The following is a 24,098-nucleotide window of genomic DNA, read 5'->3' as shown; positions in this document are numbered from 1 at the left end:
TGTAATACTAAAGAGTAGTTAAAGTTTAATTCTAATTACTTGTTAAGTAGATAGCGCTAACCAAATGTTTTTCTAAGCTTTTGTGAAAACTAAAGATTCGATTCCTTATCTAATATCCTTCCAGCTCAAACTTGGCCCTTGGATAGCGCAGGATCTGACAACCCTCGGATCGCCGGAAGATTCGCCTCGATCGCCTGGGTCCACTGACAATGAAGTTTTGCAGCATGAACGGCCCAAGTGAATCGGAAGTTGAGAGCCTGCTGATGAGCCCATGCTGGGGACCGCCCCAGACCTCCGCCCAGGATCAGTACCTGCTCGATGGCCACAAGCTGTTGCTGGAGCACGACCTGGACTCCCTGCCCAGCGATGCGGATCAGAAGAATTCGCTGGACGTCCTCGACAATCTGCTGCTGAACGGATCGTCCCTGAATGCCCTGTCCGATCTGAAACCCCTGCCGCCCTTCACCGGCTACACGGGCCATCTGTCCATCAATGGTATCTCCGGCCACCATTACCATGCCATCGCCCAACGGCTGCCGGATGAGAGCAACAACAACTACATGCAGAGTGCCTATCACCCGCAGAACAACCAATCGAATCCCACATCCACCACGCAATCGAATGGGGGCAGCAATAGCAGCTCCAACTCCAACGAGCACAACATAGTCTCCTCCTCCACCTGCTTACCAGAAAGTGTCCTGAGTGGGAGTGGCGGTGGGGGCAACGATGCCTGCCTGGCGGACGTGAAGCTCTTCGCCGATAGTCAACTAGATTCTAAGCTTTACTCGGTGGCCGATAGCTGTGTGATGAATGGTACCGGCTCGGGATCGTCGGTTAATGGTGGTTCTGGAGCCGGCAATCCCAGCATAGCCACCTTAACGCCCATCGATCAGGTGGCCGATTCCCTGCACAATTCCGGCGTACGGATCTACAAGGATCTGACGGAGTATGTGGACATGAATTCCATAGATGATATAGCCGCCATTATAGGTTCCGCCATTGCGGACACCACGGTGCCCAATCAGCTGGACAAGGATGATAACAACGATACGCGGGACAGCTGGATGGATCTCGATGCCTGGATCGATGGCAATTGCATACAGCAGGAGTCGGCCAAGGTTCTGGTGTCGCAGCAGGATTCCCTGGGGGATTTCATGCTGCCACACAGTCCGCTGCCCATGCACGCCAGCAGTTCCACGCTCCAGAGTTTACTGAGCCACGGGTATATGCCCCTGCTGCAGAATAGGCTGCAGAACGGTCCACCCAATGGCAATTCTTCGGGCGGAGGAGCCGGAAATCCTGGAGCGGGACTCAAGGGGGATCCCCAGGCGCCCACATCTACCTCGTACTGCAACGAACTGGCGGCAGCCACCAGCAGCAGTTGCAGTCCACCCGGTTCGGTGGTCAGCACAACGGACAATCCGAATGGTCTGATGATCAATCCGCGGTATTTGAGCAATCCGACCAATAACCAGGCGACGGGGAATCATCCCCACCAGCAGGGTGGCTACTCCATGCAGAATTCGGGCCTGTCCCTCAAGGATAATGGCCTGTGTTCCCCGGATCTCTTGGGCAACTATCCGCATACGACGACGGCCAGCACGACGGGTTCGGAGATGAGAACTGGGGCGCCCAAGGCCAAGAGATCCCGATCCCAGAAGAAGTCCAACCAGCAGCAACAGCAGCAGCAGCAACAGCAGCAGCAACAGCAGCAGGGCGAGGGCGGTGGACCACCGACCACGCCCCAAATGAGCGCCATCTCACCATCCGGCTTCAGTGCCAGCGATCTGAGTGGCCTTCTGGGCAAGGAGAAGCCCGTCCATCGGTGCAGCATCTGCAATCGGGGATTCCTCAACAAGTCCAACATCAAGGTGCATTTGCGCACCCACACGGGCGAGAAACCCTTCCGCTGCGACGTCTGCGCCAAGGCCTTTCGCCAGAAGGCGCACCTGCTCAAACATCAACAGATACACAAGAGAATTGGGCGTGACTGACGCTCCTCCACGAGCTTTATGTTATAGCCGAACAACCAAGTAGCATCTCCCAGGGAGAAGCGCCATGCGCAGCACAGAAAACTAAGATTAGATATGGTGGGAACGGAATTGGTAGAATCTATGCTTTTCCAAAAGGAAACCCCTCAAATTCGTCCTTAAAAATTTGATATTGTGGAGTTCTTTTTTGGAAGGTGCAAGTTTTATACTCACCAATCTGCCAAATTATAAACAAAATATATCCCTGCTCTCTGATATTTAGAGATTGATTCAAAAAATCTTTGTAGATCTTAAAACAACAAGTTCGGTTTCTATAAGAAGTGAATGTGAAGAGTCACTCTAATCTCTAGGGATTTCAAATCTCCTGAAATTGTGCCTAAATGTATGCAATACTTTTTTGCTGCTTTTCTAAATCACTAAAAACCCTACAAATTGTTTTCATATCACTTAAGAGCTTGTCAGCGAATGATATATTATTTGTTTTGTTCAAGTTCTTGTTAATCTTATAATTTTCTGTAATTTGGATTCTCCAAGGATCTAAATGATGCGCTGTGCGCATTCTCCCTGCGTTCTCTGTGTGCGTGTGTGCCAGTGCTTGGCCAGGATAATGTCTGAGTATCGTTCAGAACTCGGAGATTGTTCAGTCTATATATTAACAGATTATATAGGAAACTGCTAAAAGGTCACGCAGTGGCATACACACACTTTTTGATATTCGTTGTTGTTGGTTGCTTTTGATCTCTTCGCTTATTCGTAATTAGTGAAAATGAGGGTTAGAAAAATGCCAAATAGTTAAAAAAAATGCAGATAGTAGCTACATTTTATAGTTAAAATCAAGTCAAAAACAAAAAGTTTTACTTAAAAAAAACCCGTTCTTTTGTAATTTTTTAAAAAAGAAATATAAATTTCTTAAGTAAAAGAATATATAATTTCTAGCTAGTTCGTTCAATACTTCTGTTTAGTCCATCTACATACCCTTGTTAGATCCTAAAGTTCAGTTTTGACAGGTTAAATTACCATCAACCTACTACCTCTAACCCAGATCAGCGTTAGAAACTCTTTATGGCACACCATAGCCAGTTCTTTAGAGACAGCGAAAATCCAAAGAGACCACAAGCAATGTAAGAACAACGAAGCGTCCAATTGTCATTCTGCAACTGTTGTTCTGTTTTGATGCAGGGTCGCGAACTTCGAGCAATAAAGGTCCTGGCACAGGTAAATCGTATCTAATAACAATCTAGACAATAATACCAATTAAGGAAGGGGAATGAGAGGAAGTTGTATAAAGTTCTGAATGTTGTCTGTACCTCATCATGTTGAAAACTGAAATAGTGACGCATACAAATTACATTTTAAATTAACACTAATCACGCAAAAGCAATAACAATTTTAAATTAATTACTTTTAAAATGTACAAACCAATGGAAAAGCGTTATACTTAAAAATGTGTAGGTCTAAGAATTTGTAGCGGGCTTGGCAAAATATTATTCATAATAATCAGTTTGCAAAATATATGAAACGTAAATGGAGAAAAATCTAAACCGAAATCGATGGAAATGATGAAAATCGTTTAGCAATGTACTCAAGTAATAAACTCGATTTAATTTAGCCAATATCGTAAAGCGTTGTTAATTTGTTTTTTAAAAAGTTTGTTGCTAAAGTTTTAACGTTAATCTTAACCTTAAATTATGTTCGATATACCCGAAATTATTTATCATTAATCCTTGGACACACTCAGCACCCGAAAAAAAACCAACAATTAAATAAACCATAAACTAGTTTAATTCTAATTTAAATGTATGTATAATTTCTATAAACAAAAGACAATATTAATTGTGTTATTTTAGTTATCGTGCAATTTTATTTATTTTTACAAAAGCAAACTTGAATTTTGTTCAACACATTTCGATTTGTAAATATTTATTTCGTAACTGTAATGCCTAATATTTAATTAATTATATTTAAATAAATTCAAATGTCATTCAAAATGTGCAAAACAAACTAAGCCTACAATTGTACATGTGTTTTCTTTTGTTGGGTACCACATGTCGCATGAGTAATGTGCATGGCAATTTCGGCTTTGGATGGAATCTCAAAGGTAAGTGAGTGACATTTGGGTGTTGCCCCATTGCTTATGCCTCACACGCCCCATGGACCCGCTTTTAAGGTCCCATTAGCAACCTGACGGCGTAGCATTGAGGCACGTTCGGGCACAAAAGTAAAAAAATAAAATGGAGTAGTAGCCACAAAAATATGCGAGCCAAGTCAAGTTGAGACCAAGAAACCAAACCAAACTAAACCGAACCAGCCAGTCGGGCAGAATCATTATATTGACCACAAAGAAAGCCAGGCGCAGAAGAAAGAGCCAAAGAAAGACCGAAGAAGTGGCGTAGAAACGAAGCCCACACAGTTGTGGGGGATATATGTATATATATATATATAAATGTACCTCACAGATACGACTACGACTACAGTAAAAGATACAGATACAGAGACGGAGACGGAGAATGCCATGCATACTGTGCCACTGACCCAATTTCCAGACTCGTTTCCACAGAGAACCGCAGCGGATTTGAAATGTTAAGATACTAAGATACTTTGCTCTTTCACCGCAGCCCGTCTGAAGGTAGACACCGATATATACCATACCCATATATATATATATATATATATATATGTATACATATAGTGTGTGTATATATGTGCGAAGTGGGGTCTCCAGTTCGCATCCGCATTTCTATGCCGCCGACTCTGAAATTGAGGAGAGACCCCATCTTCTGGCGCGCCTGCCTCCGCTTCTTGATGTATCTGTAACTCGTTTCTGTATCTTGCGCCTTGTATCTGTGGCACTTAAATTTATGCAACATCATGGCTGCTGTTGCTGTTGCTTTTATGTTGCTCTTCTGTTGCCTTTGCTGTGGCTTCGTTTTGTTCTAATCAAACTGTGCTACGTGTTGCTCAGCGTCGTCTGTCATGGGTTAAGCTTTGGATATTAAAATGTATTCCGTTTAAAAAATAGTAAGCAGCACTAAAAATTTATTAACAAAATATTATGACTACCCAAACATCAATTTCCTTTTTTTTAAAGTTTTGCCAAAATTAAAATTATTATCATATTTCTTTCTCTGTATTTATCTTCAAGTCATTAATTTAGACATTTTGGCAAAAGAGAACTTAATGATGTAATTTTAAATGCATTAGAAACGTTAAAGACAAACTTCTGCGGAATTTCTTTTATCTGGTTTCATCTCCATTTTAATTAAACTTAGTGTCAATTAAAAGTAATTTTCCACTCTCTCATCTTTTAGTTTTCGGCCACTTAATTGCAGCCAGCTAACAATGTGGCTAAGCATGACCCAGATCAAGGTGTCGGTGTGGATAATATGAATGATGGGGGAATCCTAAGATTGAAGTGCCCAAGATTAAGATGCCTAAGCAGACATTTAGGTTGGCCTAAGCAGCTTAAGAGTAAATAATTGATGAAGATAGAGAGGAAAAAAATACTTTAGAGAATAGGTTAAAGAATTTTTTATAGAAAATTAAAAAATATATATGTTAAATATATTAATTAATAAAATAGTTAGGAAAGTAAGTAAAGAAATATACAGTCAGGCGAAAGAGCTTAAGGATAATGTGAAATGCTTGCACTTCAGCTCTTTATGCCATTAGTAATCTAGTAAATGATCAGCCAGTTTCCTCTCGACCTTTCCCAGCCTGCGGAGACCAGCTTTTGCAGCTTCAGTCTGCAATTTGCCTCAGTTTATTTTTGGCACATGCAGTAGCAAAGGCAGCCAAAAGAAAATAACTTTTCCCCCCTCGAACTCTCCAGTTCCTTCGCTGATTCACTCCTCGACTTGACAGACAATCAGGCTAGCTAGTCTTTGTATACTCTTTGATAGGATGCAGTAGCTAATGTGTGAATTTTTGATACAACAAAAGGAAATCAAATCTGATACTAATAAATAAACAAATTTAAAAGTCATTTCTAAAAGATAAAACCCGTTAAATAAACATTATATTTGGTATTTTAATTTTTTTAACAGTCCAAATAAATATTTTTGTTTTATTGTCGGTGAGTGCTTTCATTGTGTGAAGATTTCTTTAAAAAAGGCTACAAAATATAGTATTATTAACTTAGAAATATAATCGTGTAATAAATAAACTAAAAAGTTATGGAAAATGTAAGCAGTATTATTTTGAATATTTTTTAGTGATAGTTTTTTAGCGCTGTTGTAACCTAGTGGAAGTATATTTTTTCTAATGCTAGAGTATGCTTTATTCACTCATCGAAGTTTATATTTGCTGGCCTTTGTTTTTTGTGCAAAATAGCAAATCGGGCGTCGGTCGCTCGGACGATCGTGTCGTGTCGCATATTCATATTGTCCAGCAGTTGCAAGTTGCTAGTTGCTATTGCCGATGTTGCTGCTGTTGATGTTGCTGCTGCCATTGCTGTTGTTGCTGCTGGCTGGCTGTTTTGTGCTGTGGCGCAGTTAAAGACACAATGACCTTGGGTGAAAGTTGCTCTCCATTTCTATTTTGTGTGTGTGTATTGTTGTTTGTCTTTTTGTTTGTGGCCCATTGCTATTGCCGTTGCCTCTGCCATGCCATTTTTTACCCACATATATATTGTTATTTTTAACGATTTTGCCTTATTTGCTCTGGTCGCCCCAACTTCTTCCCTTTTTGTTTACGGCCATGATTTGTGTGTGTGTGCTTGGCTCTATTTGTTCGGATTGTGTTTTTCCCCCCCATTTTGTTGCTGTTAGTTTTGATTACTTTTGCTCTTGATTGAGACTTTGATTGATGCAAGAGTGGGCGGTGGAGGGAGGGCAAGGCAAAACAGAACGGAAGTGGATCGCGTGCCGGAAGTGGAGGAGCTGAAGATCCATACTTGGACTTGTTCAGCACGAATTTCGCAATTCTCATAATTTATGCACTCGCTCTTTTTCGGCAATTAAAAAAATTAAACTCATAACCCAAGTGCAACTTTTGATTTTGCAACAATCGCCGCAGTAATTCACGCCTCGCCGATCGGCTGACCAAGATTCTAACGAGAATAAATCATGTCTGTAATAACATTATAATCAATTATTAATATTTAAGTGTTGTTCTGGTTTTATTATGGCTCTTTTTCCTTGCAGCTCGGCAGCGAACTTTAATTAGCAGCAAAAGCAAACAGTGCACAACGAAAATCTTATGAAATACGCAATTAAACTTGATTATTGTTACGAACCAAAAACTCAGAAGGCAAAGGAGCTCTAAAGCATTGTAACAAGATCAAAGGCAAGAATACACCGGATATATAGGTATTAATTTACAGAGAAAATCAATTTGATTAAATACTTGGGTGCTTAAAATACTGCATAATAACTAACTGCATAGAATAGTCCATGAAAAAAATTATAAAATATTTTAAATGTATGTATATTTAAAAGGGTTTTTAATTGAGTTAAATTTCTAATCTAATTTTTTTGGTTCCCTTCAAAAACATACGAATTTAATTTTAAAACTAGAAGACAATTCATTATTTAAGCTTAAAACAAGTTATCATACGAATAATTAAATTACTTTATTATTAATAAAGATTAAGATTACATTGTGTCAAGCAAAGAACTCAATTTTGCATACATAGTTAGCCCCAAAAAATGTATGTTCAAAACTTGTTTATCTCAACCAATATCACATACCAGAACTTAGTGCTTATATCTAGTCACAGGAAAAGTCTTTAAGCTCGAAGAGAAATATTTCACCATTTATTCCGTTTCGTTGTCAAGTTCGTGGTGCATTTTAATGGCACACACGATGGATGGCCCAAAAACTGGTTGAGAACGGTTCAAGCCAAAAAATCCAAAACAGACGCGACGCGACTGCAATTAATTTACAATGCACAACGGCAATACAACTACAGAAATAAACAAAAACAACAAGAGACGGCGCGTGATCTATGCGATCAGTGGTCAGTGTGGGGTTTCAAGGGGGTTTTCGAGGGGTTTTCGGGAGGGGGCCGGGCCTCACCTCACCGACTGGCCAACGACAAGTGACCCCATTTTTATTGGAACCTCTAAACGTGCGTTGTTGCTGCCGCTGCCGCTTGTTCTACTTTGAAATTTCACTTTTCAAATCCCAGCTCGTGTGTGTGAGTGGTGGACAAGCGAAAAAAATAATTAATAAGCCAAACATAAAAACGTGCGAGCATGCGTGAGTTCAAAGTTATTTCTTGGCAAGTTCGTTGCCTAAGTCTTTTGAATTTGCAGTGCACTGCAAGGCAGTGTAAGCTATACGACAACAAAAGAGGGGGGAAAAGCAGCCAAAACAGTAACAGAAAAGGCCAGATGAAGCACAATAATGCCGCACGAAATATGTTGGGGAATATGGCAAGAGGCACAGCCACAGCCACAGCTACATATATCAACCAATGCAACCAGAGAGCAAGACCAAGGCAACAACATTGACGATTTAACCTCAAACTTCAAAGTGTCACTGTCATGGCCCTTTTTACTACTCGCAGTCGAGCCACAGCCACAGCAACAGCAACAAAACCATCCGTCGTCTTCGTGGTCGTCGCCATAACCTGTTGGCAATTCAGTTTATGACTTTTTTGCCCGCCACCGTGGGGCCAACCTATCAAAAATCTAGCTAGTAATAAATCAATTACGGAAGATGTCACAGAAATCATAATCGTTTCAAATTCAAATCACTTATAAAGGTATCTAAGAGTATGAACCGATATTTTTTTTAAACATTAAAAGGTTTCATTTTGCCTTTTTTAATTGATATTTATTTTTTACCAAATTGACAAAAAATATATATTTCTTTTAAACAATTTCTTCTGATACAAAAAATTAACAAAGCAAGATTTACTCTTCTACGCAACTATTTTTTACTTACAGAATCATGTAATTATGTTAATTATACGTACATACAGAAAAAAATGTTTAGAATGTTTTTTAGGCTGGCAACTATATTAAATTTGTATCTATTCAGCATTGCAAACTTGTTTTAAATTCTAGAGTCTTATTTTTTAGTCCCTTCATTTGGTTAAATTAAACTTAAACACGAAATGTCTACTATTTGTTTGAATCTCTTGTATTGCCAAATTTCTTAAATTAAAATTATAATAATTATTTATTTTTAAGCTTTCAGCGGGGAGCTTTCACCGCCTCTTTGGCCCACTGTTCCTGCTCACGTATTGCCTCCAAAAGTGGGTCAACATGAAACAAGCCAGAAAAGAGTAAAAAAAAGCGGCAGCAGCCACAGCAACAATACCAATACCATAGCAACTGCAAAAGCAGCAGCAACAACACCAAATCACGCTGACGAACTGGCTTAAAGAAAGACTGGCTCGAAGAAAGCACACACACCGGCACACAGGCACTTACACAGCCACACGGACACATAGACCGAAACAACTTGTTGAATTGCCAGAGCTTAAAGCAGTTGTAAATTTATTTTTGGGGCTTGGCCTTTAGGAATTTATGTAAACTCGTCGTCATAGTCGCAGGCGCAGGGCTAAATCAAGCAGACCCTTGGGAGGCTGGGTGAAAATGGTCCATGAATTCAAAATACAAAAAAGTTTTTGAATTTTATAAATGAAAAATTTTTAAAAACTAGATTTTTACTGACACACAATATATGAAATTTATATATTATCAATATAAAAATGAATATTTCTTAAGCGAAATTTTATACACAAGAAAGTATTATACAGAAGATTGCCAATTAGTGCCAAATATTTCGATGTAGTTTATAACTAATACAAAATATAGCCAACATCTGAGAGAGTTCGCTAGCAAGAAAATATGTTTCTATAAATATTGTTCACTAAAATGCACCACAAATAGTTTTTTCTATAATATGTATAATCAAAATTTTTTAAGTCAATAGAAAACTAAAATAAAAATGTTTCCAATAGAGCACTGGCCAATTGTCACAGAAATTGTACTTTCTGAAACAAATATGTTCTGGAATCAAATGATGCACCTCCTGCGATAGTTAAATTAATACAATAATTAATTTTAATAATTATAATAAAATTTATAAATATAAATATATAAATTTTAACTGTATAGCGATACGATTCTATAAGGGTTAAATGGCTTGAGTCCCCGCTAAACAGATTTCATTAAAGTTCTGCACCAATATCTGGGCCAATTTCCCACGCGTTAGTGCATTTTATCCCACTCCCACATTCGATAGTATCGCACATATAAACGTTTTAAGTTCCAGCTCTAATTGTTTTTTAAGACCGCAAAAATGGACATCGGCGAACTGCTGGCGTTTAAGGTGAATATTTGGGGATAACCGTGATATTACCACATCTAAGCCATCCTAATCTGCAGCCGGAACAGACGCCAAAGCGTCCGCACGAGGACGAGGACGACGACTTCGATTTGGAGGCCTCGCACGGAAAACGGGGCGGTGGCGATGAGAAAACCAAACGCATGCGGCGCATCGCCGAAGCCAAGGAGTCGGCACACTATTCCAAGCAGGGTGGAGCATCGGGGGGATCCTCCGGGGCCACCGGCAGCTCCGCCTTCGAATTCGATCCAGAACTCACCGAGGAGGAGCGCCTGAATATCCTCAAATATGTAGAGAACGAGGAGGCCGATGGCGATGTTCTGGACGAGCAGAGTCTCAAGAAACTGATCCTGGTTTTCGAGAAACGCAACCTGAAGAACCAAGAGATGCGCATCAAGTTCGCCGACAGCCCCGAGAAGTTCATGGACTCGGAGGTGGAGCTGCACACGGTCATCCAGGAGCTGAAGGGCGTGGCCACGGTTCCCGATCTGTACCCACTCCTCGTGGAACTCCACGGCCTGCACAGTTTGCTCGAACTGTTGTCGCATCAAAACACCGATATTGCAGTGGCCGTGGTGGATCTGCTGCAGGAGGTAACAGATGTGGACATTTTGGGCGAAAGTCAAGAGGGTGCCGAGTCCTTAATAGAAGCCCTGAGGAAAGAGCAAATCTTTGCTCTTCTCGTCCAGAATCTGGAGCGACTGAACGAGCAGGTTAAGGAGGAAGCCGATGGAGTGCATAATACCCTGGCCATTGTGGAGAACCTCACTGAAATCGATTCGGAGTTCGTCAGAGAGGCTGCCGAGCAGGGATTGCTGGCCTGGCTGCTGAAACGCCTGCGCGGCAAGTCACCTTTCGATCCCAACAAACTGTACTGCAGCGAGATACTATCCATCCTCATACAAACCGAGAACGACAACCGATTGCTGCTGGGTTCTCTGGATGGAGTGGATGTACTGCTCCAACAGCTGGCTGTCTACAAAAGACACGATCCAGCCAGCAACGAGGAGCAGGAGTACATGCAGAACCTGTTCAATTGCCTCTGTTCCGCCTTGATGGCCCGTGAAAACCGGGATAGATTTCTTAACGGGGAGGGCCTTCAGCTTATGAACCTCATGCTGCGCGAGAAGAAAATGTCGAGGAACGGTTCCCTTAAGGTACTCGACCATGCCATGGCCGGCCAGGATGGCCGGGACAACTGCAACAAGTTCGTCGAAATCCTTGGCCTACGCACCATCTTTCCGCTCTTCATGAAAACACCCAAGCGCAACAAGCAGCGACTGATCTCAGCCGATGAGCACGAGGAGCATGTGACCTCCGTCATTGCCTCGATGCTGCGCAACTGCAAGGGCACTCATCGCCAGCGGATGTTGGCCAAGTTCACGGAGAACGATCACGAGAAGGTGGATCGCCTGCTTGAGCTGCACCTCAAGTATCTGGCCAAGGTGGAGGCCATTGACAAGGAGATCGATCAGCAGGCCAAGGCAAGATGGGAATCTATATTTATGTAATATAATTTAATAACACCCATTATCCCACAGGATCCCAGCATTGACGAGGACGAGGAGGCGGAGAACAACTACATTAAGCGGCTGACCGGCGGGCTGTTCACGCTGCAGCGCATCGACTACATCCTGCTGGAGGTCAGCGCCACCGGCGATACTGTCAAGCAGCGCGTTCTGCAGATCCTTAACTTGCGCGGAGCATCTATGAAGACCATTCGTAGCATCATGAGAGGTAATAACCAAGAAGCCTACGACCTACTGAAATATTAAACCCAAATTATTTAACAGAATACGCTGGAAACTTGGGCGATGGCGACACTGACTGGCGGGAACAGGAGCAGACTCACATACTATCTCTAGTCGATCGTTTCTAAGGCCTAACACACAATAAAACAAAACCGAAATATTAAAAAATTAAAACTTTTTAAAAGATAAGAGGAAGTTGGTCAGAAATGTACTTCTGAAATTTAAGGCGATAAAATCTGAGCTATAAAACTCTTGCGGTGTGTTATTGGCTTTTGAATTTCAACAATGGCTTCCTTCTGGTTGTTGGTGTGACTAAAAAAAAATTGGGCAGATCCCTCATGGTTCCCCCAAGATCTATGATTATTTTTTGCCCTTGTCCGATGAATCTTTCTTCGGGCAAATGTCTTTCTTTTCCTCCTTCTTCTTTTCCTCTTTCTTCGTGCAATCAGCCTTCTTGTCATCCTTCTTTTCCGATTTCGTATCTTTCTTTTCTGATTTTTTATCATCTTTCTTGCAGTCGCCCTTTTCCTTTCCCCTGAGGTGCAGTGATTAAAATGAGTTAAATTGAATTTAAATTAAACTTATTAACGAAAAAGCAGATCCAGTTTAAAATTGTTTGGTGTTTTAATTTAAAGCAAACTAAATAGCATAATACACAAGATGGAACTGCTTTTGAAGCAGTGTCTCAACTCAATAAATAAAAATTAAATGAATTTTTGCAAAAATCACAATTAAAACGTATTTTCTGTTCCACTTTTCTATTATTCACGTGCAATTAATGTTGACTATTTTAAATACAATATAGAAATTGTTTAGGTGCAAAGAGAACACTCGACTTGCTGGATTATTCGAATTAACTATGACATATCCTTAGGACTCTCAACAGCTTTAAACTTAACATTTTTGCAAAATTAATTCATCAATTGTTCGACCGATCGTTACGAATACATAATGCTCTAACTACGAACCGATGACATAGTTTCATTGAGTAGTGTTGTGTGGCTAGAGTAAATGTTAGGTATTGGCTCTACTTTTGTTGTCGACTTTCATTTGTGTCTGCGTGTGCTTATGAGTGTTGACTTAGCCGGTAACTGATGTAGCTATCTACTTTTGGGCATCGGGAATCTCGAAGTTCACGTCCATCTTCATTTCGCGGGCCAGCTTGACGATCTGCGCCAAGTGAACAGCCAGATCGGCAGCCTTGTCCAGATCGTTGCGAGCCAGAATCTTCAGTCCAGATGTGCGAATCAGCTCGCGGGCTTCCTCCACTTTGGTTCCCTACAAAACGAATGGGTTTATTAGACTGAGTTTAGATAACTTTATCCCTCAACACTCACCTGAAGACGCACAACCACGGGCATGTTCAGATTCAGGTCCTTGGTGGCGGAAATGATACCCTCGGCAATGACATCGCAACGCATAATGCCACCGAAGATGTTGACCAGAATGCACAGCACCTTCGGGTCGGAGGTGATGATCTTGAAGGCGGCCTTGACCGCCTCGGCAGTGGCGCCACCACCCACATCCAGGAAATTGGCGGGTTCGCCGCCGTACAACTTGATGATGTCCATGGTGGCCATGGCCAGACCAGCGCCGTTCACCATGCAGCCGATGGTACCATCCAGGGCAATGTAGTTCAGATTGTATTTGGCAGCCTCGACCTCCTTGGGATCCTCCTGGGTCCAGTCACGCAGCGCGAAAAGCTCCTTCTGCCGGAACTCGGCGTTGTCATCGAAACGCAGCTTGGCGTCCAATGCGAAGACTACGGGAGAGCATATGAAGAGATTTAATAAGGTTACAGCTTAGTCTTATTAAAGTTTAATGAATGAGAGGGCTGAATCAGCTTGTTAGTAGATGACATATACTTACAGCCTGGACAGAAAACATGAAATCCAATATGACATTCACAAATGGGTTAAGATGTTAGAAGAAATATGATGATACATTAGAATTAGACCACAGCAAAACACTTAGAGAAGAGCGATCTCCAAACTTACAGCCAGACATGGCATCCTCGGCGTACGGGTTGATCTCAACCAGGAGAGCATCCTTCTTGACGAACAGATCGTACAGGTTCATCAACATCTGGACGTGTGTGTCCTCACCCTCGCCGCCCAGGCCAACTTTCTTGACGATCTTTTGGGCCTGCTCGCAGGTCAAACCAGTGCCAATATCGATGGGTTCGTACAGAATGGCTTCGGGACTGCTGGCAGCCACCTCCTCAATATCAACGCCACCCTCCTTGGAGGCGATCAGGACGGGACCCTGGAAATTCAATCGATTTGTAGTACTTTTAAGGGGGTAAATTTATGGTTGTTTGACTTACGTTAAAGGCACGCTCCATCATCACGGCGAAATAGAACTCACGGCGGGGGAACTTCCTCTCGGCAACCATCACCTTGTTGCAGATGCGGCCAGCTGCTCCGGTTTGCTTGGTGACCAGAAGCTGGTTGATCATCTTGGAGGAGATCTCCTCGGCAGTCTGGGGGCTGTAGAATAATATTTAAATAATTTCGCAGGGAGATTAATCATGATCAATTACTCACTCGTAGACCACGCGGACTCCTCCCTTAAGACCATTCTTAAAGGTTCCCTTGCCACGTCCTCCGGCCAAAACCTGAGCCTTCAGCACCAGGTTATCGGTCTTCAGCTTGGTGGCAATATCGCTGGCCTCCTTGCCGTTCTTGGCAACAGCGAAACTGCAAAAGAAATGAGTCACTTAGTGTGGACAAGAATTTCTGGGTGCTCTCTTTACGATACCCCAATGTGTATTTGCTGATAAGAACACTACACGTGAGTTCGCTTATCAGTAGACGTCAGAATTGTAAGCCACGAAGGCTGGGCTTTCGGGACAAGGTTATTCGGTCATTCGGGAGATGAAAAATCTACCAATCGTATGATTTTTCGTTGGTTTTAATAGAATAAATGCGTTGAATAGTACAAGTCTTTTTAAGAAAATATTGTTTTTTTTTCTATGACGAAATATTGAGGGTTATAATTATTTTAAGGTTTCTAAGACGGTTTTAATAAATGGAATTAAAGTTTACTTCTATAAATACCATACAAATACTTTTTGGGTAAAATTATTTTAATTTGTTCTCTTTTTTTTATTTTTAATTTATTGAAAAAAGCGACTTATAGCGAACTTGTATTATTATATTAACACTTCCACTTCAACATCTTATCAAAGCCCACGTCACTGACCCTTGTCACTTTATGCCGATCAAAGTAAAGTATATAACTTGTTATCGCCCCTATCATCGGTGGCTGCGTTTCTATGGTTTGTTTACCCCAGCTAATTAATGCAAATTGTTAAGTTCAGACAAAGTCCGAAGCGAAAATAAACCAAAGAAACCGTCAACGCAACGACAACGCGGCACTTTCGTTGAACTTTGGACGGCTGATTGTTGGTTGTTTGATAATTCCGGTTGGTTTGGGTCTACTCACCGAGGAGTGGGGATTTTGCTCTCGTTAAGGAGACTGTAGGAAACGTGCTCCTGGACATTGAGGTTCCTCAGCTGCTGAACGGCGATGGGGGCCAGGCCGAGAATCTGAAAAACAAGGAATTATAAAAGGGTTATTAGTGGAAATAATATTCAAAGAAAGGTAAACATATAAGAAAATTAATTTTGGTTATAAAACAAAAACAATATTATAGAACATCTATAACAGTAAGCTCAATTATAACTAAAAATATTTTTTAAAGGTTGTACTATCTAATAAACCTTAATTCCAGTCACGAGGTCATTGTCAAGCAAAAACGTACATTTGAAAAAAAAACTGGTTCGCTGATTCATCTAAAAAAAACATAAACAAAAAGAGCAAGAGGCGAAATCTGGGCTAAGAGCAGGTCTGTCTGGCTAACGGCGTTTCCCGGTGATAACCGAAACTAATTCACAGATTAAGAATTTAATTAGAGGGCCCGGCGGTACTAGAAAAATAACCAACAACAACAAACGATAAAGCAACAGTTGTCATCCGCTCATTGATAAAAAAAAGAAAATTAAACAGGGGAATAAATAAGGCTTTCAAGGTCCCCACACGCACACCAACGAAAACCGCAGAGTTGCGTCACACTGATACAATAAAAAAAGTCAGGTGTCTTTTCGCGATCGTCACTCTCTTTGGATCCAAAACATATAGCCCCTTAGGCTCTCTCACTGGGTTATTATTTACTTAGCAAATTAAAGGGAATTTAAATTAGCACTAACAAAGCAGTTTTTAGCGATAAACGATCAGCACTACGTATTGCCCATGTGCGAGCAGGACAGAGATGGAGATAAAGAGAGAGCGCCTCTCTCTCTTTTCGCCTTATTATGTAAAGCGATGGATTTTTGCATTTTTTTTTACAAAAATTCCACCTTTAATTGGTGGACTTACCTTTTTAACGGCAGCTGGCCTAACTGTTTCGATTAGGGGACCGCCCGTTCGTGCCAAGAATGAAGCCATTTTGTTCTGGAATCGAATAAAAACGAACCACTAATGTGTTTAAGGCGAATTTTGACGTAAAGCTGCTTACTTTTTAGACCTTTTTGCCGTCGCCTGCTGATGGAGGTGGTGAAACTTCGATAGCATTGATTTTTTTCACTTTTACACTCGATAGACCTGAAAAATGTTACGAAGTCATCGCTTGGTTCGGAACTCCGGTTAACTTAGCAATGGCGCAAACCCATTTTGGCGGGAACTCTTAAACTTCTTTTTAGATTTAAGTTTTATAAAAATGCAGCTTTCCTGATTTTGTTTCCACATTAAAAACATATTATACCGAAATAATTATTGTTTTCCTTGTTTTATTATTTTTTCATTTTTTTTTTGGATTTTACATTGCATCTTGTTATAGGACAAAAAAAACGTGATCACCATCAAACATACAATTAACATACATTCAATACAATAAATAAGTTTATAAATAGTAGATAGCTATCTAGAAGAGTTAAGAATAGGGCAGTAATTTACTCAGTAATTCTACACTGTGCTACAAACAGACGTTTAGTGCGCACTTCCGGTGGCGTGTCTGCAGCAGAGTGTAAGCTTTTTATAAACTTTTTTTCAACGGAAACAGGAAGACGAAAATCGCGCAAATGCTTCACTTGAATTTGCTTGAGCAATAAATCAGCCGCGGCGTTGATTTTGTGCAAGCGAATTTTCCAAGTGAAGCAAGTGCATTTTCATTACGGCCAAAATCCAGCATGGCTCAAATGTATGTAGACCACGCCCACACCGCCCTTTTCTAGGGGGTGTGGCCGGTTTCTATACAGGAGCATGAAGCATTTTGGCCCACAAAAAAAGTGGAACAAAAAACAGTTTATAACATTTGCAATGATTTGCATTTAAATTCCATTTTGCCTTGCAATCCGATTTAAAATGTAGATTTCAAGGGAAAATGGTTTAGGAAAAGCGAAAAGTTTTCCACTGCTTGCAATTATTTCGCATTCGATTTTTTACACAGCTTTTGGGACAGCAGCAAAAAGTGTGCAGAAAATCAATGGGGTGTGCAAAATAAATCACAATCAGTCGAAAATAAAGAAGTTAAAATCTAACACAGAACACATAACACACAATTTTATACAATTAGGGACTAAGACAAGTGCACGAACATAAACATATTAACAAAGACAGTAAGGACATACATATAAAACATATTAAAATTAAGCGAATTCCGTAAAAACAGCGAGCCATCAGCGTAAATGGTAAAATCATCAAATATTTTCTCGGTTGGTTCCGGTGCCAGCCCAGTCTATATATCTCGGATGAGAAACCCAACTTCTTAGTACTCCAGACTAGATTCAATAATTTGCAGAACGCGTTGTCGCCCGATTTTGTTCCAGAACAGATATGGTTCCCTGGAACCGGTGACTTGGCGTGGGGAGCTGTAAAAATAGATTTAATATTATTATTTAAAATTATTATTAGGATATTCAAAAATCTTACTGTTGAAAACAATCGAATCGCACTATCCCCCTTTCGTTGATCAGACAGGAGTGTATGTCAACGACCTTGAGGTGTCTGCCCTCGCTCCGGATGAACTTGTTGAATCGGTTGACCTTGTCACACAGCTCCTTATCGTGGCAATAGTTCGCCAACGGTGCCAGATTTGTGAGGATGGGCACAAATCGTTGATTGTGCATCTCCTTGATCAGCAACCGAAAATCATGTTCGATCTGAACCAAAGGTCTTCCCCGCAGTATATCCACCGATCCAATGTTGACTATGATCTGGGTGCCCTCGGGAAGATTAAATTTCTTCAACCGCATCCGGGCGCCATTGATCGTCTGTCCGGATACGCAAAGTCCTGACTGCAGGACTCGCTCGTAACGCCTGAATCGGCACTTGAGCTCCATGCGGGCGAGATATAGCATAAAATCATCGCCCATCAGCGGAAAGTCCAGTAGAAAGGCATCGTAATCCGAGTTGATCGTCAGCATCGAATCGTTGTAGGTCCCACTCGATAGTGTCGTGGGTGTGGGCGTCATATCTTGGCGTCTCTTCAGTACGTTCATATCGTTGAACGGCTGCACAAAGATTCCCAGTTGGTGATCTACGTCCTGTTTGGTATTCTGATTCTGGTTGTGGTTATTGCAGTGTGGGTGATGGTCGGGAACATTCAAATGGGTTGGTTCCTCGGTAGCATCGCTGTATATGTTGATGGGCACCGGCATCTGTTTCTGTGGTTCATTTACGCTGGATCGCTGGTAAAAGTTGTTGCTACGGAATCAGGTAAAACGTGTTACATACAAGGAAATATTGTTTTATAAGAAAATATTGTCCTAAGTAACAACATATTACAACTTACTATATTATTACGGAATATATTTATTAACAAAGTGATTTCCTAAATAAATAGTTTTATAGATATAAAATAACACAACAAAAATCCTACATATTAATTTTAGTATCACCTATGCTGAATTCCATGTAGAACGTGAATAGGTAAAATGTAATCAATAAAAAAAAAGTATATAGTTGAATAAATGGTTTAAACTTTGTAGCTTTAAGAGATTTATATGAATATCTTAAGAAAGAGTACAGTTGTATATAGTATTATAATAAAATATTATTTTTACTCACAGATGATTCCAATTATCCTGGTAGCACCAGTTCGACTCCGCTGCCTCCTTGGCCAGTTGCTGCAGTGGAGCCGCCCTGGTGTTGATCGCCTTTGTCTGGTCATCCGTCAGTTTGTGCACGGTGTTCAGGTTGTTGTCCAGCTGGGAAAGGGTTCGCCGTTTATATGGATTCTTCCAGTAACGTGGAGGTGCACGTGGTTTGTCCTCCACGGAAGGAGCTCCGCTGCTGTAGTCGCTGGTGCGCTGCTTCTGGTTGAGAACCATTTCGAGCAGGTGACGGTTCTTCAGGCTTGCCTTCAGGTTAAAGATCCGCTTGCCGGACTCGCTGCACTCGGCGGTCACGTTGGGAATGGTCAGCAGGAAGTCCGTTATGTTGTCGTGCAGTGGAAAGGGGTTGCCCGTCTGTTTTCGATATTCACCTGAAATATTACAATTATATTATTATTTTAGGGAGTCCATAGGTAGGCACACAGGAATTAAATATCTGGGTTATAAATAATATACAATATATGTAAGTATTATAAAGTACATCATATTCTTAACATTTATTGGAAGTTAAACTTTTTTTATTTTTATAACTGGCTATTCCAGCGAACTTTTCCATTACCACATTTAAAGCACGTGTTTTCTTAAAAATTAGCTTGCATAATTTAGGAACACATTATAATACAAATTTTAAAAATTTTTTGGACATGATTTTCGACCAACTTGATGAAGGTGATTCAAGAAAAGGCGGATGGTATAAAATTCCATTTGATCAAAACTCTTGGCAAGTTTTATTCCAAGACATTAAGCTTTAAAGTAATGTTAGAAAATGGAAAGCTACTCACTCTTGATGTTCGATATCGTGATTCCATTCTGGGCGTGGGTCAGCAATATGGCGCGAATCTCCTTATCGATATCGGGATGTTCCTCGCGCACTGTTATATAGTTGCTCTCGATAATGGTCATGTTGCTGCTGTAGCTCTCGCTTTTCTTACTACTAAAGCTATATTTGTGGTTGTTGTAAGTGATTTCCTTGGTGGAAATCAGAGTTGATGAGAAAAGTCTGGCTACAATTTGCAATTGCTGGCTGCTCTGCCCAGTGACGTCATGGGCCAACGGCACTTTCCACAACTCCGGCGATTCGGTTTTTCGCGCCGATTTAAAGATCTTCTGAAACCTCTGCCCAAAGGCGGAAAAATCGGCCTTCACAAAAATCTGGTAAAAACGGCTGGTAGAACTCTTGCGAAAAGATCCGGATGCCGGGAGTTTTTCGCGCAACTGCTGCAGGCACGTGGTCACACGTTTTTTCACGGACCTCAGGCGATCGGAATTGGTGGGTGTATTGGTGTTCTTATAACTGATCGGTTCGCTTGGGAATTCACTTCTAACTGCGGCCATCGCTCGAACGAAAGTGAGACCATCTCCAATCTTTTTGGATCCCATTCCCTTCCATTCATCTCGATTTGGAGACTTACGGGTCTATTCGTACTGGAATAAGAATGAGCAGGTGGAAAGAAAGTAACGGTTATCACTTAGTAGAGGCTATATTTGACGATAAAAAAAAGTAGGAAATTAGGGTGGTTCACTTTAAGCTAAACTTAAAAAACAACCACATGATCCGATCTCTAAATCACCTTAATCTTTAAATATTCAAATCCAATCCAACTGACAAGCGTTTGTAAAAATAAATAAATTAAGCGATTTATATATACATTAACATCTATTTTCTTTTTTTTATCAAGGTGTGCCTATTTGGCCAACATTCAAAGCGGGTTACCGAGCCACCAAAAACAATTAAACTGAATTACCACCTGCAGAACCATTTGACGACCATTACTCAAAGCAGTTTGCACTGCGTTCCAGCTGGACATTCAGCTTTTAATGGCCTTTCTCTTGGTCCAGATTAGAAAACAGCATGCCAGTTGGTCTGGCAGTGCTTGATAAGTAATTACGGAATAATAAAAATTCCACAATAACTCAAATGGTGCCGACGAGCGTTACCACGTGCGGTGGGTCTGCTAATCGGAAAATGGAGCTGGTTCGCAGCAATTCCCCAAGATGATTATCCAGCAAGTGCACCTGAAACTCCGAGAAGGGTAATGGAAGAACTTCGTCTGAGGGTTAGTCCAAGTCCAGCCATTGATGGATGACTCAGGGGCCTTCTTACAGCTCGGTCTGGTTTTTGCCTCCCGGAAGAACGACAGACAATCGGATGGAAGCTTATGACCTCTTAATTTTAGCAACTTTATACAGTCTAGCCTCAGTAACTCGAACCAGTAGTTAAAGAATTTTTGGTTAATATATACATATATTATCTTTCTAGGTGCTCCGATTTTTAAGTTTTGCATAGTGTAGTATATGTACATCGTAAGTTCCACTGTTGCATAACTATATTTCACGGAAGTACTTGGTTATAGACGTTGGACTGTACTTTATTCCCCACACCCTTCCTTAATTACAGAGGAAGCTGCAGAGACGTGACGAGCAATACAAAATAGGAACACTGGGCCAGAACATGTGGTCCAATTGATAAAACGCCTCCATTCCACATTTTCTGTTTGCTGGAAGTGTAATCCCAATAAGTTAGACTGGGGTGAATCAGCCAGATTTTTGTGCCATTCAATTTTCCCTTTCGGGTGGTGTTTCATACATATATTTGAGTGCACTCAGCGCTCAGAACAATTGTCCGGTAATAATAGTAATTTGCATTCCAGGCTTTCCACAAACATTCGCACAAATCAACTCTTTTTTCTCTCTACACCCACCTTAAAACTACAGTGGGTACTCAGTTGTCAGATACCATTCTTAACCACACTTTCAAAATATTTTGAACTAAACAATTTTTTATTTATTTATATGGGAACTCTGGGTTAAAAGCTTTATAAAATGTGAAAGTCTATTAGTATCCCAGTTATATATTTTATTCTTCACAACTATTATGTCCACCATTGCTATAAATCGGGCTCCTAACTTTTTTTCCTGATTGAAGACCTTCTTTGATTGACAACTTTTGCATTGGAGCTGTGGGAGTGCATTTGAAATCGTAAAATGCAATTTACCGCCTAGATTTTATGAACGACACTTTTCATTGGGTTCGACTGCATTTCTGCATAAATTATGGCGGCCAACCGAGCAACTTGTTGTTATTCTTTCTGATAGTTTAGAATTTTTACCAGCAGCGAGGTTATTTCGCAGAGGGCGGCTTAAAGTTGGGGGATAGGCAAATTATTGTAATCAATTTATGCGAACAATTTAGCTATTGCCTCACTTGGGGGCGGAGACACCTGTTAATCTGCTGACAGGCGGAAAATCGCAGGAATGTTGAACTGGAATTCAAAGATTGCAGAACAGTCGATTAACCAGAAGTTCACCCCATTGCAATCCGATCCCCGTTCGGCGGCTCCATCACTAATTTCCTTTAATTATCCTTATCCGTTTCCAGGGTCTGGCTTAACATCTGTTATTATTATTGCGATGCAGTCATCGATTGGCCTGCAAAGGGGCCTTAATCAGGACGCCGCAATTCAAACACACGTAATTAGAGCCTTTCTGTAATTGTGGGGATGTGGAATTCAGAGGCGAAAACTATTACAGAAAGTACAACCTATTCTCAAATTGTTTTAAGACTACTTCCTTAATTATGCGTGAAGGAATGAATTAAATCAAAAACTTAAGTAATCAGTTCAAATTCTTGGTTTTAGATGGATTTTGGATCAGTGTAGGCCTCCTTTTTGATGACCGGTTACAAGTTGGTCAACAGATTGTAAAATGGCAAAACACTCGAGATAAACGGCTAAGCATGTGGCTGAGTGTGTGGCCCGTTGGCAATTAATCAAGGCTAGGTGTCGCAGACCGTAAGACTGCTTCCGATTCCGGTTTTTGAACCTCGTGAGTCCTCATTATGCCCACACTATATGGTAATTTGAAAACGTCTTGACTGAAGGCTCACAGTTGGTGTTGCTGTTTATTTTTAAGAATAATAAATCCCAGCAACAGATATTTTGTTTGCCAACAAAGTGTTAATGAAAAGTTTTTAAAAGTATTTAGTTAAGGGAACCATAATTATACATTGTGAGTAAATTGTATTTTAAAAGCTTTTAAAAATGTAAAACTGTTAACTGTTAATTTAATTTTATATCTTTTAATAAATTCGAACCTCTCAATATTAATTTTTTTTTTAATTTTTAGTTTTTTTTTTATTTTTTGAATTTGTTTGAAAAGCTTGAAGTTAATATATTTACCGCTTACGTTTACTTACGTTATATTTGAGCAAAGTCAAAAACAAAAGCAACTGTTATGGCAAAGTCAAAAGTGAGAGAGCGCAGTGTAAACACAATTACTTTTTGTTTGATTTTGTTTCACACTCGCCTCCTCACCAACACACTCACATACATCTGCCCATTGCAGCTGCAGTGAAAACGCATTAACAATCAAACGCAATTACACTTTACTCGCTCTTTCCTCTCATTAACTCTCTCGATGAAAACCGGTTTTCCCTTATTCTCTCGCTTAAAGTCACTCAAATAAGGAAACCTAAATTAATCGACAGAAGACACCGTGTAAAAAATTCTCGCTCGTAAAAATATATAATAACAGATTAGAGGAGCAAATTATAGCAGTACACTTAAATGCTTACTTGGCAATTGAAACAATTTATAATACCACACCATTACTGGAATCTATTCAAGCAATAATGGACAAATTTTGCTAAACAATTATCCTTTAATTAAAAAAAAAAAAAAAATGCTCTGTAAAATTATAATTATAAACGATGTTCCTATTTAAATAAATTTTATTTCAAAAATATATGTGCCGAGTTCTATAACTTTTTCCTTGGCTATTTATGACTAGCTCAACAACATCAAACTCTTTGAAAACAGGGTACTATGAGACCACTTCGAGAGAGAGAGAGCGAATGAGCGAGAAACGTCTGAGTCGTGGACTTAAAATCTATATAAGCAACTCGCAACTTTATCCACTCGGTAATTTTTTTCAAGCGCCGAGCC

The 24,098-nt window shown here is 40.6% G+C and overlaps 4 protein-coding genes across 7 annotated transcripts in view; 2 read left to right on the top strand and 2 right to left on the bottom strand.

Moving 5' to 3' along the window:
• Positions 1 to 2,091, top strand: part of LOC119545680 (ichor) — a 38,531-nt gene extending 36,440 nt beyond the window's left edge. For both annotated transcript variants that reach the window (XM_037851417.1, XM_037851418.1), the window contains exon 2: positions 125 to 2,091. In XM_037851417.1, the coding sequence (XP_037707345.1) occupies positions 210 to 1,994 (1,785 nt within the window). In that variant the 5' untranslated portion in view covers positions 125 to 209 and the 3' untranslated portion in view covers positions 1,995 to 2,091. The remainder of the gene's footprint in view (positions 1 to 124) is intronic.
• An 8,090-nt stretch (positions 2,092 to 10,181) lies between these two features.
• LOC119553008 (beta-catenin-like protein 1) lies at positions 10,182 to 12,224 on the top strand. The gene is made up of 4 exons (XM_037863039.1): positions 10,182 to 10,274; positions 10,331 to 11,773; positions 11,831 to 12,026; positions 12,083 to 12,224. Exons 1-4 carry the CDS (start codon positions 10,245 to 10,247, stop codon positions 12,166 to 12,168), a joined length of 1,755 nt encoding a protein of 584 aa, XP_037718967.1. The 5' UTR covers positions 10,182 to 10,244; the 3' UTR covers positions 12,169 to 12,224.
• Positions 12,225 to 12,644: 420 nt separating this feature from the next.
• Positions 12,645 to 16,619, bottom strand: LOC119553010 (succinate--CoA ligase [ADP-forming] subunit beta, mitochondrial). Of its 3 annotated transcripts, XM_037863054.1 has the most exons (9): positions 16,560 to 16,619; positions 16,421 to 16,495; positions 15,488 to 15,591; positions 14,587 to 14,739; positions 14,367 to 14,529; positions 14,038 to 14,305; positions 13,910 to 13,912; positions 13,378 to 13,802; positions 12,645 to 13,318 (listed from the first exon to the last, which is right to left on the bottom strand). In XM_037863054.1, exons 2-9 carry the CDS (start codon positions 16,487 to 16,489, stop codon positions 13,145 to 13,147), a joined length of 1,359 nt encoding a protein of 452 aa, XP_037718982.1. In that variant the 5' UTR covers positions 16,490 to 16,495; positions 16,560 to 16,619; the 3' UTR covers positions 12,645 to 13,144. The 3 variants fall into 3 exon arrangements, with proteins under 3 accessions (XP_037718982.1, XP_037718990.1, XP_037719001.1); XM_037863062.1 differs by lacking the exon at positions 16,560 to 16,619 and having other exon boundaries at positions 16,421 to 16,559; XM_037863073.1 differs by lacking the exon at positions 13,910 to 13,912 and having other exon boundaries at positions 12,780 to 13,318.
• Positions 16,620 to 16,813: 194 nt separating this feature from the next.
• LOC119562980 (maternal effect protein oskar) lies at positions 16,814 to 20,510 on the bottom strand. Its single transcript, XM_037876158.1, has 4 exons — positions 19,938 to 20,510; positions 19,109 to 19,526; positions 17,972 to 18,745; positions 16,814 to 17,910 (listed from the first exon to the last, which is right to left on the bottom strand). Exons 1-4 carry the CDS (start codon positions 20,488 to 20,490, stop codon positions 17,808 to 17,810), a joined length of 1,848 nt encoding a protein of 615 aa, XP_037732086.1. The 5' UTR covers positions 20,491 to 20,510; the 3' UTR covers positions 16,814 to 17,807.
• Positions 20,511 to 24,098: the final 3,588 nt, after the last annotated feature.

This window comes from Drosophila subpulchrella, chromosome 3R (genome assembly GCF_014743375.2).
Source record: "Drosophila subpulchrella strain 33 F10 #4 breed RU33 chromosome 3R, RU_Dsub_v1.1 Primary Assembly, whole genome shotgun sequence".
NCBI lineage: Eukaryota > Metazoa > Arthropoda > Insecta > Diptera > Drosophilidae > Drosophila > Drosophila subpulchrella.
Note: the sequence above shows the minus strand (reverse complement) of the source record. Positions and strands in the feature narration are given on the sequence as shown.